Source organism: Typopeltis vanoorti, chromosome 17 (genome assembly GCF_054136105.1).
Source record: "Typopeltis vanoorti isolate ZY-2024b chromosome 17, IOZ_Tvanoo_1.0, whole genome shotgun sequence".
Classification (NCBI taxonomy): domain Eukaryota; kingdom Metazoa; phylum Arthropoda; class Arachnida; order Uropygi; family Thelyphonidae; genus Typopeltis; species Typopeltis vanoorti.
In genome coordinates this window covers 45,305,092-45,322,633 of record NC_143565.1, presented here as the reverse complement: position 1 = coordinate 45,322,633, position 17,542 = coordinate 45,305,092, and the positions used below count along the sequence as shown (strand labels likewise).

At 34.7% G+C, this 17,542-nt stretch overlaps 1 protein-coding gene across 3 annotated transcripts in view; it reads left to right on the top strand.

Moving 5' to 3' along the window:
* The window catches only part of Smurf (SMAD specific E3 ubiquitin protein ligase), a 452,534-nt gene that overhangs the window by 164,625 nt on the left and 270,367 nt on the right, over positions 1 to 17,542 (top strand). For 2 of the 3 annotated variants that reach the window (XM_090407612.1, XM_090407613.1), the window contains exon 6: positions 10,862 to 10,945. The exons of the other annotated variant lie outside the window; for it this stretch is intronic. In XM_090407612.1, coding sequence (XP_090263738.1) covers positions 10,862 to 10,945 — 84 coding nt within the window. The remainder of the gene's footprint in view (positions 1 to 10,861; positions 10,946 to 17,542) is intronic. 3 annotated transcript variants of the gene reach the window in all.

Genomic DNA, 17,542 nt, shown 5'->3' with positions numbered 1-17,542 from the left:
ATTTTACGGCACTTTTCTGCAAAATCCACTGCGCAAATTCCACACATCGAGGATAATCTTCGGCCATCAGTAACTGGATCCGTTGCAGATGAAATGGATGTAAGGACTCAGAGTGCAAAATGCGCAATACACTGGATCGAGATAGTCCTATAGCAGAGGCAATGGCACGTGTGCTTGTCTGTGGATTATTGTCCATCACATGCAACACCTCCTCTTCCATGGCGGGATTTCGCGGGATCATTGCTGCCCACTATCATGCTTGCAATCCCTGAACGTTCCATAGTCACACAAATCCCGATGCAAATGCGCAAACATTTGGTGATGTGGTACTCGTATGTTTTGGTACCTTTCATGATACAATTTACAAGGCTCGTCCATTGCCGTCAGTTAACTCGTAAACGAGGTGCATGTCTGCTATCTCAGCGCTCGTAAAACGACTCGTTCTTTGTACGACGTCGAAAGCTTGAACCAGGAAGCCCCAATTGCTCTCCTGGAGTGCTGGTGAACAGCACCAGCTATCACTTTCAGATGGTGTTTCCAGTCATGCTTTCCTATGTGAATATGATTGATTTTGATGTTCTCTATCTCCCCTCTGTCGTGACGGCTCCTTCTGTCGTGTTCTAAATCTATCTAGTTTCAAGTCACCTTTATGAATAATACAACTAATTACGAAATGATCACCGATCCAAAAGTAGGGAAATTTATATTTATACTGCGCCACCCTATTCTTAGATTAGTCTATATAAATAGTAGGATCAGTTCTAAATTAAGTTAACAGTCATCTCATTAGGCCGAATCATTTATTATCATTTTTACTTGGGGTTCCCGCAAGATTCGAATGTTTATGAACGGTGCAATAATAAGGAATTCAGGCAAACACAATATTTAGATCAACAAAATAAAATATTTAATATATGATATGGTTAACAAAATACAAGAACTCTATTTTGAAATGGAACTATACAATTAACTTAACACATCTTCTTAGGTCACTGACGCTAATTCAATGTTCTAACTTTCATATACTATTCACAGTCTCAAAAACACAAATCTTCTTATCTCAAGTTAATATAACAATTTCACATTTAATTCAGTCTTCACAAATCTGTCAGCTCAATGTTTATATTCACAGCAGGCAATAAACTACGTAAGCTATATTCCAAGCAAATATATTCCCGGACCTTGAGCATCGGAGATATATTACAGTTAATGCTAGAATAGACAAACTTATACAACTACTCTTACCAGACAAATTCTTTAATACATCAAATTATTGAGAGAGCACTTATGAATTAACTTAAATAACATTAGCGGAACACACATAACAAATATTCTCCATAGTTTAAACTGTATTACTGTAAGTCGCACTTCACTGTTCCAAACAACAGTAATTAGGTACTAATACCTTTTCCTGTTCACTTTTCTCCAAGTAATCAATATAACCTTTTCCTAGGGCAACATAGAATTTAATCGTAATCCAGATTAACTAGAACTAATCAGAATTTTCGCATTGACTGTCCAGTTTCCTTTTATCTGATTACGACATCAACCTTTCTTCATAACAACAGCAGATTTCGCTTATAACATTAAACTTTATGTTTCACTACTTATAGGTTCACTTCCGAACACTAAACTCATCAATTTCTGCCCTGAGGATTATATAATCTGGGTTCCGCAAAACTCTCTCCTCCTTCTTAATAATAATTCTTCTCTATATCCCCCTTATCTATGACCTTCCTTCTTCTCCATATATCTCTCTATCTCTATCTGACCTTCACTCCCACCTTACGTTCGAATGCCACGCTCTACTCCACTCGTGGTTGTTTACGCGTGCGTCTCCATGACAACAGACTGCACGTAAACATTTCGCTAATGTAATGTATGGTCTATTATTATTCATGAGTGATTACATAACATTAAATATTTCACAAATAAAAACAACAGAATATTTAAGCTACTTCTTTAACTTTTTGATTACGTATACAGTTAAATATAAATTAACATTTTACGTTACACCACATATATTTAGTTATACAAAATTCTAAACATATTATTATTTTATAAACTAATAATAGGTCAAGTTTTGAATAAATATTTAATTAGTAATTCTTAATTAAAGAATAATAAACAATTTTATATAAACCGTGATTAATATTTAATAAGCTATGTTAAATGTGAATGAAAAATAATAAATTACATAACATAGCTTCATTCACAATTTAACACCTCAAAGTTTGTACATGGAATTTTGAACCAACCTGTATATATATATATATATATATATATATATATAATCTGACCCACAAATGAAAGGTCACACGTCAATGTCTAGTATGGGTAAAAGGTAAAGTTAGATTCTCGTTGCGAAGGGAGGAATCTTTATCTGGACAATTTTCAATCGAAGGTGAGTTAGCCAATCTCATACGGAAGTAGCAGGGTTTTTTTTCCCAGAAACTCGGTTTTTCATCCCGCATACAGACATATTGGCCCTTCAGAACACATGCAATTTACAGACAAAAAATACTAGTTGTAGTGGTGGTAGAGGTGGGTGGTAGATGGCATTGATGGAGATGATTCGTAGTAAATGTTCGGTGTAGTGGTTGAGAAAGTTGTATCAATTGAGACAGTTGTAGGTGTCCTCCCACGATGAGTCTTCGGACTCCTTGGAGGTGTCAGGAATAATAATAATAAAAAGAAGAAAGCAGAAATTTAACGTTTTTTGAATAGTTAAAGGTTAGAGCATGGGAAGATGGTTTGATAAACAGATATTGATCGATTGTGGGTATGTAAGATATTGCGGAATCTGAATTCAAATACAGCTGTGGATCGAATAGAATATCAGCTTGCATTTTAAGATAATAAGTAGGGGAACTGGTGATGCCTTTGACTACTGTTTAATTTAAGTCTCAGCTCTGGCAGAGTCCCAAGAGAAAGAGAGACTAAAGTAAATCAGTGTATTTCCTTAAATTAGATATATTGTTTGTATGGCAACTGTGCATAGTAGATCGTTGGCAGCCAAGTATCTTTGCTGGGCGAGCTAAATTTGCGTAATTTTGTGCAGTGTAAAATTTGTGAGTCCCTATCACAAAAGTTGAAAGATTTGTGGAAGAAGAGTGAGACTGGTGAGAGAGTGTGTAATAAATGCTTTGAAAGTGAATGTATAGAGAACAAATTACATGATAGTAGAGTAAAGAGCATTGATAAAAGACTGGAAAATGGAAATATTGGTGATAAAACTGAAAGTGCAGTGGTGGAAGTTCAGGAGAACATAGAAGACTTGAATAAAGAAATTGCATGCATAGTCCTTCACAGGACAAGGCATGAGTTTGAAAGCCTGCAGAAACAGCAAGAGACAGTCAAAGAGAAGTCAAAAAAAGAAAATTGTAAGAATAATTGAGAGAATGAGCATAAACAAATAATTATTTACAGTGATTCTGTGATGAGGGAAGTTCTTTATGAAAGCACTGCAAAATCTTGTTTCTCTGGTTTGGTAATTAATAATATTAGTGATGCTATCAGAATGCAGAAAGAGAAGGTGAAAGAATGGATTGTGTGGGCTGGAACCAAATACCTGAGAGGTGAGGAGTATTGTATGAGTGAAGATGTCAAAGAATTGTTGGAAGTGAAAAAGAAGAGTAACAGAATGAAGTTTGTGAGTCTGCTACAGTGTTATGATAGAGGCAAACTGAGAAGGAGAGTGATGATAGTTAACAAATCAATGTGCAGGTTGTGTAGAAGGAATGATGTTGAGTTTGTGGACCTATAGCCTGAGTTTGATGAATGGAAAGATTTGCACAGTGCTGAAGAACTACACTTAAATGGATTCAGAGTTATATGTCTGGAGAGTGCTTTGTTCGCTGAGAACGTGAAAGCTGAAAGTCTGGAAAACTAAAGAAATTAGGGTGTATGTGAAGGCACCAATCTGTGAATGGACAAAAAAATGCAGAATCTAGTCTATCACACAACAACATTGAATGGGGTAACCATACGATAAATAAATAAATTGAATGGGGTAGTTAATTCAGGATGTAAAGATAGTTGGGGGGGGTGCTAAGGGGATGCTGCATTTTCTATATACTAATGCCAGAAGGATCAGGAATAAACGGAGTTCTTGACATTGGATAGTGCAACTTTGCCAAAAGTTATAGACATTAGTGACACTTGACTAACAGTAGATGACATACTGGGTTGGCAGATAAGTCCGTTCGGTTTTTCAGAGTGGAATGAAACACATTTTATTTAATATATATAATATATACTAGTCAGTTATATATTGACCCTCTTTATCAATTACCTCTTGCCATCTGTTCACCAACTTCATTATGCCGCATTCATAAAACTCCCGAGGTTTACTGACGAAAAACTGATCCAGGTGTCTTTTGACAGCCTCCTCATTAGCGAAGGTTTTCCCATTCAGAGAATTCTGCAACGATCGGAATAAGTGGTAATCTGAAGGTGCCAGGTCCAGTGAATACGGAGGATGCGGAAAAACATCCCAGCCAAGACGTAACAATTTACTCCGGGTTGTTAACGATGTGTGGGGCCTGGCATTGTCGTGGTGAAAGGCAACTCCTTTCCCATTTGCCAATTCAGGACATTTTGTGCTAATTGCATAGGCCAATCACGTTAACTGTGAGCAATAGCCGTTCTGCTTGACGGTAACATATCATAGTGGACAACACCTTTATAATCCCACCACACACAGCGAGCATGATCTTCTTTGGGTGCAATCCCGCTTTTGAGGTTGTTTGCGGCGATTCACTCTTGTGCCTCCATGATCTTTTATGTACCACATTATTGTACATGACCCATTTTTCATCTCTCGTAATCATCCTCTTCAAAAATGGATCGTTTTCTTGGTGACGTCACAGCGAATCAGATGGATATGCGAGCAGTCGTATTGGCCTCAGTCAATTCATGCGGTCCCCAAACATTGAGTTTTGAAACATATCCCAGCTTGTGCAAATGTTTTTCAATGCTTGTATGGGATATGTTCAGTACTGCAGCAATCTCCCGCACTGTTTGTGGTGGATTTTTGTCGATGATATCCTTCACAACACTAGAATCAACCTTCGGTCGGGCAAGTGGCGCGAGGCTCATCACTGACTTCGAAATCTCCAGAACAGAATTTGACAAACCACTTTTGGCATGTGCGTTCTGTTAAGGCACCATTCCCATATACGCTGCATATTTTTTTATGGGCCTCTGCAGCTCGTTTGCCTTTTTTGAAATAAAAAAGCAAAATATGCCAGTAATGTACGTTATTTCCTTCAATTTCTAAAAATATGTTACATACACAACTGAAGTAGGCCGAACGAAAATTCACTGAAAGGTTATGTGAAATGTTGCCTTTCAACTGCGCAATAGCGTTGTGCAGTAGTGCAACAATAACGACAGGCGAAGCGGCATAAACTCGTACTGACGCATAAACCGAACGAACTTATTTGCCAACCCAACAGTTACAGGGAAAACAGAGGGTGGGTACTGCTGATGATAGCAGATGAATTACAGCCAACAAGAGTAGGAGTCTGTTGAGCGAGATGGCAGTTCTTTTGAGTTAATCTGGTATGAGATCAAGGCCAATAAGACAATATCAATTTGGTTGCTGCTGTAGGCCAGGGTGTACCAGGTATGATAATATGGAGGACATGCATAATCAAGTTGAGTAATTATTATGATGGACTGCAAATTCAGAGACATGGATTGGAAGAAGGAAAAATCACATGACAGTAAAGAAATTGAATTTATACACTTACTGAGAGATAATTACTTGAAGCAGAATGCAATGCAGGTGAGGGGTATGAGAGTATTGGATCTTGTTTATAACAAGATCCAATCCCCAGAAACACAGGACTAAAGCAAAACTATTCTTATTATTCATATAGGTACTTCACAGAGTCAAAAGATTCATCACAGATGATTACACATATCATACATACATACAAATCGGCCCTTCAGAACACTCGCAATTTACGGACAAAAAAACTAGCTGTGGTGGTTGTGGCTACATGGCATTGATGTAGTAGAGGTTTTCTGTGTAGTAGTGGAGATAGAGAGTTGCACAGTGGGTGTCCTCCCACGATGAGTTTTCGGACTCCTTGGAGGTGTCATGAATCATCATCATGCACATCAAGGATTTAGCATGGCCTGTTCCGGCCTTAGAAGTCATCGTTTAAGAGGGCATCCCGGTTTTCTTTTTCCTAATGGCTTGTATTTTAAGGCTTGTTTTGGTAATCTTTCTGTTTTGATTCTTTGAACGTGTTCCATCCATTTTATGTTTATATTTTTTAATTTTTTCAATTACTGGTTCTTGGTTTAATTCTTTCATAATTTCTTCATTTTTTTTGTGATCAAATAGGGTATACTTTGCAGTTTTTCTCATAAACTTCATTTCTGCTGTTGTTAGTCTTTGTCTTTTTGTTTTATTGTCCAGATTTCGCTTCCATACGTTAAGACTGGTAAGGCTAATGTATTGTATACTTTTAGTCTGGTTTGTTTTTGAAGTAGGTTTGGTTTAAATATAGAGTTAATTACACCCGTTATTTTTAAATATTTTGCAATTTTTACGTTTATATCTTTTTCATTTTCATATGTGATCGTACATCCTAGGTAATTAAATGAATTCACCTGTTCTAAGATCTTGTTATCTATTACTATTTTAGTTCTTGCTGGATCTTGTCTTTTAAAGGCCATAGTTTTTTGATTTTTCTGTTGATATTATCATACCATAATCTTTGGATATCTCATTTAAATCTAAAATAGCTTTCTGTAGTTTATCTTCAGAATTTGTAATTATTATTTGGTCGTTGGCAAAGAGGAGAGTGTTTAAGTTTACTGTAGGAGAAAGTTTAATTCCTTGATGTAAATTTTTATTCCATTTTATTATTATTACATTTAAGTAGATATTAAAAAGTGTTGCTGAGAGGGGACATCCCCTGTCGGACCCCTTGGTTTATCTCTCTCGTATGTGATAGCTCGTGATTTAATCTTATTTGTATTTGATTATTTTCATATATACTTGTGATATAGGATACCAAATATAGGTACAAATACCAAATATAGGATATTTGGTATTTGTCTTTCTTTTAATATGTTAAATAATATGTTTCTTTTAACCTTGTCATGAATAATAATAATAATAATATATCTCATTAAACTTTCTCACTGTTGGGGTGCTCACAAGTGTCTCTGGCAATCCATTCTACTCATTCGCCACTCCAATAAAAGAACCTAGTCTGTAAACCCTTACTAACCACACTCTTAGACAGCTTCCAAGTGTGACTCCTTGTTTTCCCCCAACTCCCCATGTATTGAAATTTTCTTCTGTGTCAATCTTGTAGTATCCCTTTAGTAACTTACAGGTTTCTATCATATCCCCTCTCATCTGCCTGCTAGCTAATCTACAACCCAACCATCAGTCTCTCCTCGTAGGAAACATTGCACAGACCTGTGACAAGACGAGTGAGCAGCTTGGTCACTTGTCTCTGAATCTTCTCCACCACCTCCTGATGCATAAGAAACGCAGATGACCAAAACTGTACACAGTAGTCAACATATGGCTGAATCACAGCCTTATAAACAGGATAATAACCTCCCTATCTTTACTTGTCAGTGTGTTCTTCAGCATCCAAGTAATCCTCTGAACTATTTTGCCAAATCTTGGAATATGTCCTCTGAATTTCAAATCTCTATTCACTGTCACCCCCAGATCCCTATACTCATCGATTTCCTGTAAACTAGTACCATCAATATAATACAAAGTGTGTAATCTTTTCATCCCAAAGTGATTACCATTACCTTACGTTTTAAAAAATTGAATTGACAATCATTGTCCTTTGCCCACACTGCCAATTTATTTAAATCATCTTGTAAGATATCTACATCACCTTTATTAACTGTTGCCCTCCCTAGTTTTGCATCATCGGCAAACAACTGTTTCCCCTTCAAACCTTCTGCTGCTGTATCATTAATATACAAATTTAAAAGTAGTGGCCCCTAGTAGAGATTCTTGGGGCACTCTACTATTAACCCTCATTCGCCTTGATTCCATTCCACCATACACCACCCCTTTGATGTCTATCAGTTTTCCCCTTCCCCCATCCATGCAACCAGTATCATATCTATTCCGATTTCCCATTTGCTCCAACTTATGTAATAGTTTTCCATGTGGTATTCTGTCAAATGCCTTTGCAAAGTACAGCGGTATCATGGCGTAGCCATTTCCCTTATCCACTTCTGTCACCTTATTATAAAATATGAATAAATTATTGAGGCAGCACCTACCTTTTACAAAACCATGCTGTCCACTATAAAGTATCATATTTCTATCCGCCCATTCCTGAATTTTACTTTTAACCAATTTTCCCAATACTTTAACCACTACTCCCAAGATACTAATTAGTCTTGACGCATTCTTGATGCCCCCCCCCCCCCCAATATCTCTAGTTTCCCTGGTTTTGCATGTCCAAACTCACACTGAAAAAAGCTTTCTCCAAGCATCTAACTCCAAAACTATTTAAGTGCAGTCCATCAGTCATGTTCAGGTCCTTACATCCATCAAATTCACTTCACACATCTATAAACATCACACCATTCCTCCTGCACAATCTTCTCATTGACTCAATAGCAATCATGAGTCTTCTTCTCAATTCCATCTTATCATACTGAGGCAGCAGACTAACAATCTTTACTTTCTTACTCTTCATTTTTATTTCTTCTAACAACTCATATCTTCTCTCATTGATATTTCTCATCATTCAAATCATTTGTGCCTGCCAAAATAATTAATTTACTTCTTCTGCAAACATAGCTTCACTAATTTCCCTTGTCTTCGTACCTAGAAAACATGCTTTCATCACTTTCTCATTAAGCATACCTCTTATCATCATTGAATCCCCATGCAATGCTATCTCTTTTCTCCCAGTTTCTTGCACTTTTATCCTTTTTTCCATTCACTCTTTCTTTCATTCTCCATCCTTCTGTACACACGCCAGTTGTTTTTTCTCCAATTGCTCGAACTCATGTTTTGTGCTGTTAAGGAGTCCACATAAGCATACAATTTCTTTCCAAGCTATCATCTCATCATCCACATTATTACTTTCAACCACTTCCTTCAAACTCTCATTTGTCTTTTGTGCACTATCATTCACTGCTTCTGCTACATTTTCCACATTTTGACAATCCTGCCTTATAACCATAATATCAGTTCACTTCATTCTTTATCTCCCAAAACAAATCACATTTCTTATACTCACTTATGAAACATTTCTGACAAATATTTCCTCTATTCTTTCTCTCATACCACAAACCATTCACTCTCGGCAATGAATACATTACACACACACTACATCTCACTAAATCCCACAGGTTAATATCAGTCAACTCGATGTCATGGTCACTTCACTATAAGGCAGCTGATTATGGTACATGTAGGAAGCAACTTGAAGCAGTACCATGACATAAAGTTCTGCAAGGGAAGGATGTTCACGGTGCATGGAGTATCTGGAGGAAGCAATATCACACTGTATACCAAAGGTCAGGAGAGTAAGTGAAGTAGGAGTTAGGCGGATGAGTACGAGGGTGGTCTGAAAAGTTCTCGGCCCCAACCATAGATGGCAACACTATCTGCAAGATTTTTTTTTATTCCACGTTGGTACATTTGTCATAAGCATCCATGTGAAATTGCTGTACTGAAATCAAGAAATGTTTTTCTGCGTCTGGCTGCACATTCATGTTTTTCTTCAGAATCTGACATTTCTGAAGATAGCAGTTAATGGTTGAGAATGTTCATTAAACTATTAGTATCACTCTTCATTAGTGTCTCCTTGCCTTTTATTTGTTAGCTCTATTATATGATTCTCAGGCAGGCAAAATTAAGTTCAAGTTAATGAAATTTAGCAACTATGTGTTTATTCTGAAACACAACACATTTAGGTAATCATAATTTATGTACTGTAAACAAAGTGAGTGAATGATGACTAAGTTTGTAAAAAAGAAATCTTCATCATTTAAATAAACTTTCCTGATTAAAGAGTTGAGGATAATTTCACAGTGATCTCTGTAAAAATTCAAGTTATGATGCTGAATATCTCAAGATATTCAGCATCATAGCTTCTCTCTCTCTAGCATTGCAGATTTGCTAAATACATGATAGCTAATGCTTACATTCATTGTACAGGTTAACCTATAAGGTATGATTAAAATATTATGCTTATAAAAAATGAGTCTGCAAATTAAATAATCTTATTAGAAGGGGGGGGGGGATGTTTATTGGGGCCTGAGATTTTTGTTGAAGAGCATTTTTCATTTATTTTGTTTTCATTTTTTGTGGCATGGTGATCGGAGAATGCTTAATTTAAAAATCTAATCCAGTGAGTGTGAAAGATCACTTACTTGACTTCACTCTTTCCCAAAATCAGTCCTTTCTCATTTCTCCAAAAAAAAAAAAGTTTCTTTTTCTATTATTATACTTGATAATACCTTGGTTCTCAAATAAGAGATTTCTGGTCTTGGTATAATAACTGTGAACTTCTTTTAACACACTGAATCTTTAACTCTGTGAAAAAGTAGATATTCTTTAAAGTGATTGTAATTGTGCATAGAAATGCAAAAAAATAAATAAATTAAATAAAATATTATTCATTCTACCTTGATTATTCGGTTATTGAAGTCATGGAGACTCAGTTATTGAGTCATATGAAGAATTAATTTTATCACTGTTTTTAAAGAATAGCATACTTACATCATGTTTATCCGGAAGCATGAATGAGATTGGATTTTTAAATGTCTGTGCATATATTCTACAAATTACATATTTTGGTTTAGAATTGTGCTTAGTTTTTTTGTTTTTTTTTTATTTTAGGTGGGAAGAAAGGCGGACAGTATCGGGAAGGATATATTATGTAAATCATTTTACAAGATGCACACAATGGGAAAAGCCTACAAGGTGCTCAAACATTAAAAAAAAAAAAAAACTTTCCCCCTCAGTATTTTTCAAGTTATAAAATTCTAAATCACATATGAAACTTAATTTATATCTGACAAATAATTAACATTCAAGAATTATAAATTTTGACTTGATGTAATTCTATTACTTACCTATGGATAATTTAACAGAATGAAACATTCAAGAATATATTTTGTTTTTTTACATATTTTGTAACAGTACTTAAATAACAAAAGAAACATTTCATAATTTTCATCTTATATCCTAAATAAAATTAATTACTGATACTTCACTGAATTCCAAATCCTCAGAGCACAATTTGTTATAGTAATACATACACATAAACAGCTAGTGTTTAGAACAAATGAACTGGTAATATACAAAAGAACTAAAGTTCTATTTTGGCACCTTTTGATGGATAAAAATAACAGCTGTTAGATTGGAACTGGTTTTAAAATGACTGTTCTCCAAATTTTTGTCTCTTTGACTTATAATTACTTTTCTGTAGCACAGATTTTTTTTCTTGATTCTCTGTGAAAGAGAGAGAATCCAATGAGTAGTTTACCACTCCTGACTTGCTAAAATGATCGTGTATTTTTTGTGTTCTCCAAAAGTGGATATTAACACAACTTTCTGCCTTTATCCATAGTTGGTCTAGTTGCAGGCCAGTTGCACTTCATACTCTTCTGGATGTGATAGATGAGATTTATTTACTACTTCACATATCTTTTCAGATGTATTCCAAATATATTAGACAAGAATCACGTGAATATGCTAAAGTGAGTAATAAAAACATTTGGTGATTGCCGAATTGGATAAAGAAAATGGCTACACCACAATACCAGGACTTTGCAGGCATTTGACAGAATACCACATGGAAAACTATTACAAAATTTGGAGCAAATGGGAATGGATATGAAGCTCATGTCCTGGATGTGTGGGGGGGTGGGGGTGGGGGCTGACAGAGATATGAGTAGTGCAGGATAATGAAGGCAAATGGAGTGCCCCCACCGCTCTTTAATTTGTACATTAATGATATCGCAGAAGTTTTGAAAAGGGATATTCAGTTATTTGCTAATGATGCAAAATCAGGGAGGGCAATAGTTGATAAAGGTGATATTAATGCCTTTCAGGATGACTTAAATAAATTGGCAGTATGAGCAAAGTACAGTTATGTCAATCTTCTAAAATATAAGGTAATGCACTTTGGGCTGAAAGGGTTACATATACTTCATATCATATTGATGGTACTAGATTACAGGAAATTGATGAAGCTAGGGATCTGGGTATGATGGTGAATAAAGATTTGAAATTGAGAGGACTTATTACAAGGAGACAATTCAGAGACAAGTGACTAAGCTTGTGACAGGTCTGCATAATGTTCCCTATAAGGATAGATTGAAAGTGTGTGGGTTGCTGATAGCTGACAAGCAGAGGAGAGGGAATATGATAGAAACTTGTAAGTTACTAAAAGGCCACTATAAGATTGACACAGAAGAAATTTTTCAATACATGGGAAGTAGGGGGAAAAACAAGGGATCACACTTGGAAGTTGTCTAAGAGTGTGGTTTAGTCAGGGTTTGCAGACCAGGTTCTTTACTTGGAGAGTGGTTAATGAGTGGAATGGATTGCCAGAGGTGGTTGTGAGTGCCCCAACAGTGAGTAAAGATGTATGATAGGTATTGTGTTAAGGGATTGTGTGGTCATCTGTGATTAATCTTTTGACTCTGTGAAGTACCTGTATGAATAATAACAATAGTTTTGCTTTAGTCTTGTGTGTCGGGGGGGGGGGGATAGTGGGACTTGTAATATTTTATTTGTTTTATGGAGGGCTGTAGCCATTAACTAAAAATGCATAGCAGAGATGTGGTCTGTGCCATTAGAACAAATAGTCTTGGTTTGATGAGTTAGTGTTTTAAGAATAACTTGTTGTTGCACTGAATGATGTTCATGTAAGTATCTTACAGCATGTGTTCTAACTTTCTATAAATAGGAAAAAAAAAAAAAAAATAATAATAATAATAATGAATCATTAGGAAGGATTGTGATTAGTTGTTTCTCTTTCTATTATGCAGTGTATTTTAGAATGTTTCTGTTTAAACCTGTTAAAATGGCTAATTATCTGAGATGGGGCTAATGAGAGCCATGTTATTTATGTACTGCAGCCATACTGAAAGTTTGAATGTGGCTGTGTTGAGAGTGATTTTTTCCCTAAATGTTCTGTATAGACATTTGTGAATAGGGAAAACTGTGTGTGAAGAGACTCATTGTATTTCCATTGTCTAGATGTGCATTTTTGCTTGTGTGAAATGTGTAGATTGTAAATTTGAATAATTCAAGTATGTCTTGAGGGAAGTGGGACTATTAAATCAAGAGTTTGTTAGTATATTAGTACTATCATTGGTGAAGTAATGTCAGAACTGATCATGATGCCTGCATTTTTTTTAAGAATGTAGTATTCATATAAGAAAAGATGCTTAATTCTATAGGTGAAAATCTTTTACATACTGTTCAGAATTTTTATAGAGATGTGAATTAGAATATGATAGGCATTCTGAATATGCTAAGCTGGTAATAAAAACATTTGGTAAATGTACAGAACAGCATTTGCTCATGGTTGCGAAGTCTAAACTTCAAGGTAGAGACTCAGAAGAGCTAATTAAAAACTCCAAACTCTTAAAACTATTAACATTAAAACCATTGCTTAGTGAGTTGTCATCTAGAAAGTCAGAATTTCATTCATGCACACAAAATCCTAAAGAAGCTGTATTTTAGTTTTATGACAGCTCTACCACTTTGTCATACAGTTTTAAGCGTATAGATGAGGATTTAAACTATATGATAAGGATTTTCATTTTCCAATTTAGGAACAGTTTGAAGCCAGAGCTTAAAAAGGAGATCATTAAGAAGGATATTTTGAATATTAGACAAGCCCTAGATGCATACAGCTAGAAATGAAGACTTTCTTGGAGAGTATATATCCTTTGATTACCAGAACTCATTCCATTAAAGCAAATAATTACAAGAAAAATTTTCAAAAAGCAAAACAAGAAAATCTAAACCTAATGTACTGCTTCACAGCTCAGGAAATTAAATCCATTAACAATGATTTAGATAATTAAAAGATTGAAAAGAAATTGGAATTGTTTACAAAATTAGAAAAAGAACTTACCATTTTAGAGAAATTAAGTTGGAAAGCAGTCATCTCATTCTCTTACAAAATCAATAAAAAAGGAAAGAAAATTGGTAAAATGGAAAAGAAAGTTTCTAGATCTTTGGATTAATAAAATAGTTGGCATACTACAATCAAGTTGATTCATTTTCAGTCTTGCAGATTAAAGAAATGCATTCTGAGAATAATGCAATAATCACACTCTCATGCATTTAAAGGCCTTGTTGAAAGATGAGGATGCATAAAAACTTAATAAGAAATCTAGATTATTTTCCCAAACTCTATTTAAGTGTTATATTGTAAATTCTAAAAATATTGTTTAACTGCCACATTCTGATTTGACAGTTTACTTGCCTCCCCCAAAGATTAGTCTTGACTCATGAAAGGAGAAACAGGAATATTACTATTGGTCAGTCTTTCAATAAATCATATCATGATGCACAACAATCCAAATTGTTAGATGCTAATGAAATTGTATCTGAACCTGTTATTAATAATAGTAAAAGCGCTGATATATGCCTTAGTTCAGAAAATGATCCTGTATATAACACACACACAAACAATAAAATATTTATGCTAAAGAAATATTTTATTGTTTGTGAATTAAAAAAGCATGAGTTATTATAAAATTAGCTCATTCATTCAGATGTATTTATAGAATTTCTTAATTAAGTTGTATATTATCACTATTATACTGCCAATACCTAATCCTCTCTACAGACCAGTCTGGCAATTGGCAATTCGTTAGTAGGGGTATATGTAGGTTCGGTTCACTTATACCTTGGTATTATCCAGGTCTACCTACTCACTGATGAGACCTCAATAAAGGTCGAAACCGGTCTGGGTAGTGATCTCTCCTCATAATGTAAAACAGTAATACATCTCCTAGGAGCTGCGTTTTACATTATGAGAAATATTAAGGATAGTGATGGATCTTGCTCCGAGTTGTCCTAGTGTTGTACCACCCAGGTGTCAACTTATGCTTGGACTCACCGATAGTTCTTCAGCATGAAACTCTTAGATTTCGATAGATTTCGATCTCCGAGTTTCGTATTCGGCTTAAAAAAAATAACGAGGGATTTATTTTCCCCTTAACTTAATTTACGCCGCCAGAAAAATAGCCTCTTGGCTCTTTATCGTAATAAAAGGAAGTTATTTAACAGCAAATTTAACAAGTGAGTGCTGCATACTTTGATTAGAACAAGGCCTAAAGAAATACAGTATTTACTGTAGTAAATAATGTTATTATATATACTGTAATTATTTGTTTACTTATTAGGATTTTAAAAATGCTTAAAACTGTAATAGCATTTTTAGTGGGTTATTATTTTAGTTTATTGTTTTAGTGTACAGTGTTACTTGCAGGATTGTATAGTTTCAATCAAACCCAAATTTCTCCATAAACCCTGTTATTTTTATCATGAAATTCTTAATAATGATTTTTAGGAAGAAAGACATATATTGTGTAATAGAAGAAATGACATTTACTAATCATAGCAAGAATTGTGCTTATAGGAGCATGCTAGATATGGTGAATATTTGTATTTATATAAAATACAAATGAATAGTAGCATGGTAGCATAATTACAGTTGTTACAAGGAGTAAATATTTAGACAAAGGGAATTTCAAACATTTAGAACATTAATGAAAAACCTGAAATGTCTAGAGAACATCTAAATTTTAAACAAAAAAAAAACAATTGATTATTAACTATCTTATAAAATGAATATAACAGTGATCGATTGCGTATGTCTTCTCTACAGAAAAATGGTCAACATGAATTCACCATCAGACAAAAACAGTTCAGCTTTAAACTTATGAATTTAAACTTTAATATATGAATTGCATACAAGAAATTAGTTTTAAATTTTTGCCTAATGTTCACTAGTCACTACTTCTGAGATTTGCAGTGCAAAAGAATTGTGATTTAATATTACTAATATTATTCCAACTACAACGAACCGCTCTACCTTCATCATATACACCAACGCCATCTACCATCAACCACCACTAGTATTTTCACAGACAATCACAAACATCCATGCCCACAGCAGGATTCGAACCCACAGCCTTTTGGCTGGCGAGCAGATACGCTAACCACACAGCCAACCAGGCCAGCGTTTTGAAGTAAAAAAAATTATATAAATTGGCACACCAGTTCACTACACAGAAGTATACAAGAAATTTGAAATGGTTAGTAATCACAATTCAGTTTTGAGGAGGAAAAAAATGAATATCATTCTGAAAGGAAATATATATATATATATATATATATAGGAAAGTTTTAAAAAGAAGTGAAGACAACTTTGAGAGTACAAATATTATTGGAGGAAAAAAAATGAAAGACTGAAAACAAGAGCCAAACGTTCAAAACTTAGTGTGCAGAATTTGAAGAAAATGTTGATTCATCTGAGGCATGTGGTTGAAGTTGTTTACAAGAATAGCAAAATCCAAACTTCCAGAAGTGGAATAGGCATATAGAAATGTTTTTGGAAAATCTGGAGAAAGGGTATAGCTATCAATAATGATAAATTCTGATTGAATTTTGGTTCAAGACATGGTCTAGTCATTGCTAACACTATTCTTTCTTTAATTGTGTAGAATTTATGGAGACAAAAACACATATTAGAGCAATTACTTTACTTACAATTAAGAAAATAACTCAATGTTTCAACCTCTATATTAAGGTCATCAGCAAAACATACATATGAACAGGACACAAGTATGGCACTACTCAAAAGTAAGATAAATCTAACCTTTGTTAATCATTCACACTAACCTCTCTGGTGAAAAAAAAAATTAAATAAAATTTATATACAATAAATATTATCATATATAGATGATAAAAAATGTGGCAAAGTTGTCTGTAAATATACAAAAAAAAAGTTACTGGAACTACATCAAATACATCTTTACAGTTCTGTTATCTTAACTTTTTTTGGGGGAGGGGTCTGCCATGTTTTGGATGCTATACTAATCCATCATTCTTGTTGAGATTAGGATGATGAGTCAGCATCTCACAAGCTTTCTTGAATTTTCTTTTCTGGGTGCCTTTCCAGTTAATTCTGTGGCATGTTTGGAGTGTATGGTCTGACAGGCCTGGTTTATCATAATGAAGGGATTTCATGTGTGCGTATTTGTTCATCTTTTCTTGTTGGAATGGTGCACTCTCTTTTCCTATGTAGGGTAAATTGCATGTGCACTAGATTTTGTAAACCCCCAATGGTAAGGAAGGGGATCTTTGAATGAGCTGAGTACTTTTTTAATTTTGCAGAAGGTGTGAAAGTTGCCTTAATATTGTAATATTCAGCTAATGCTGCCTGGATGAAGTTGCAAGAAGTCACTGGAGTTCTTTGTGATAAGAACTATACCTAAAATCAAAGATCTATAAAACAGTCATTAGACCAGTATCCATGTACAGAGC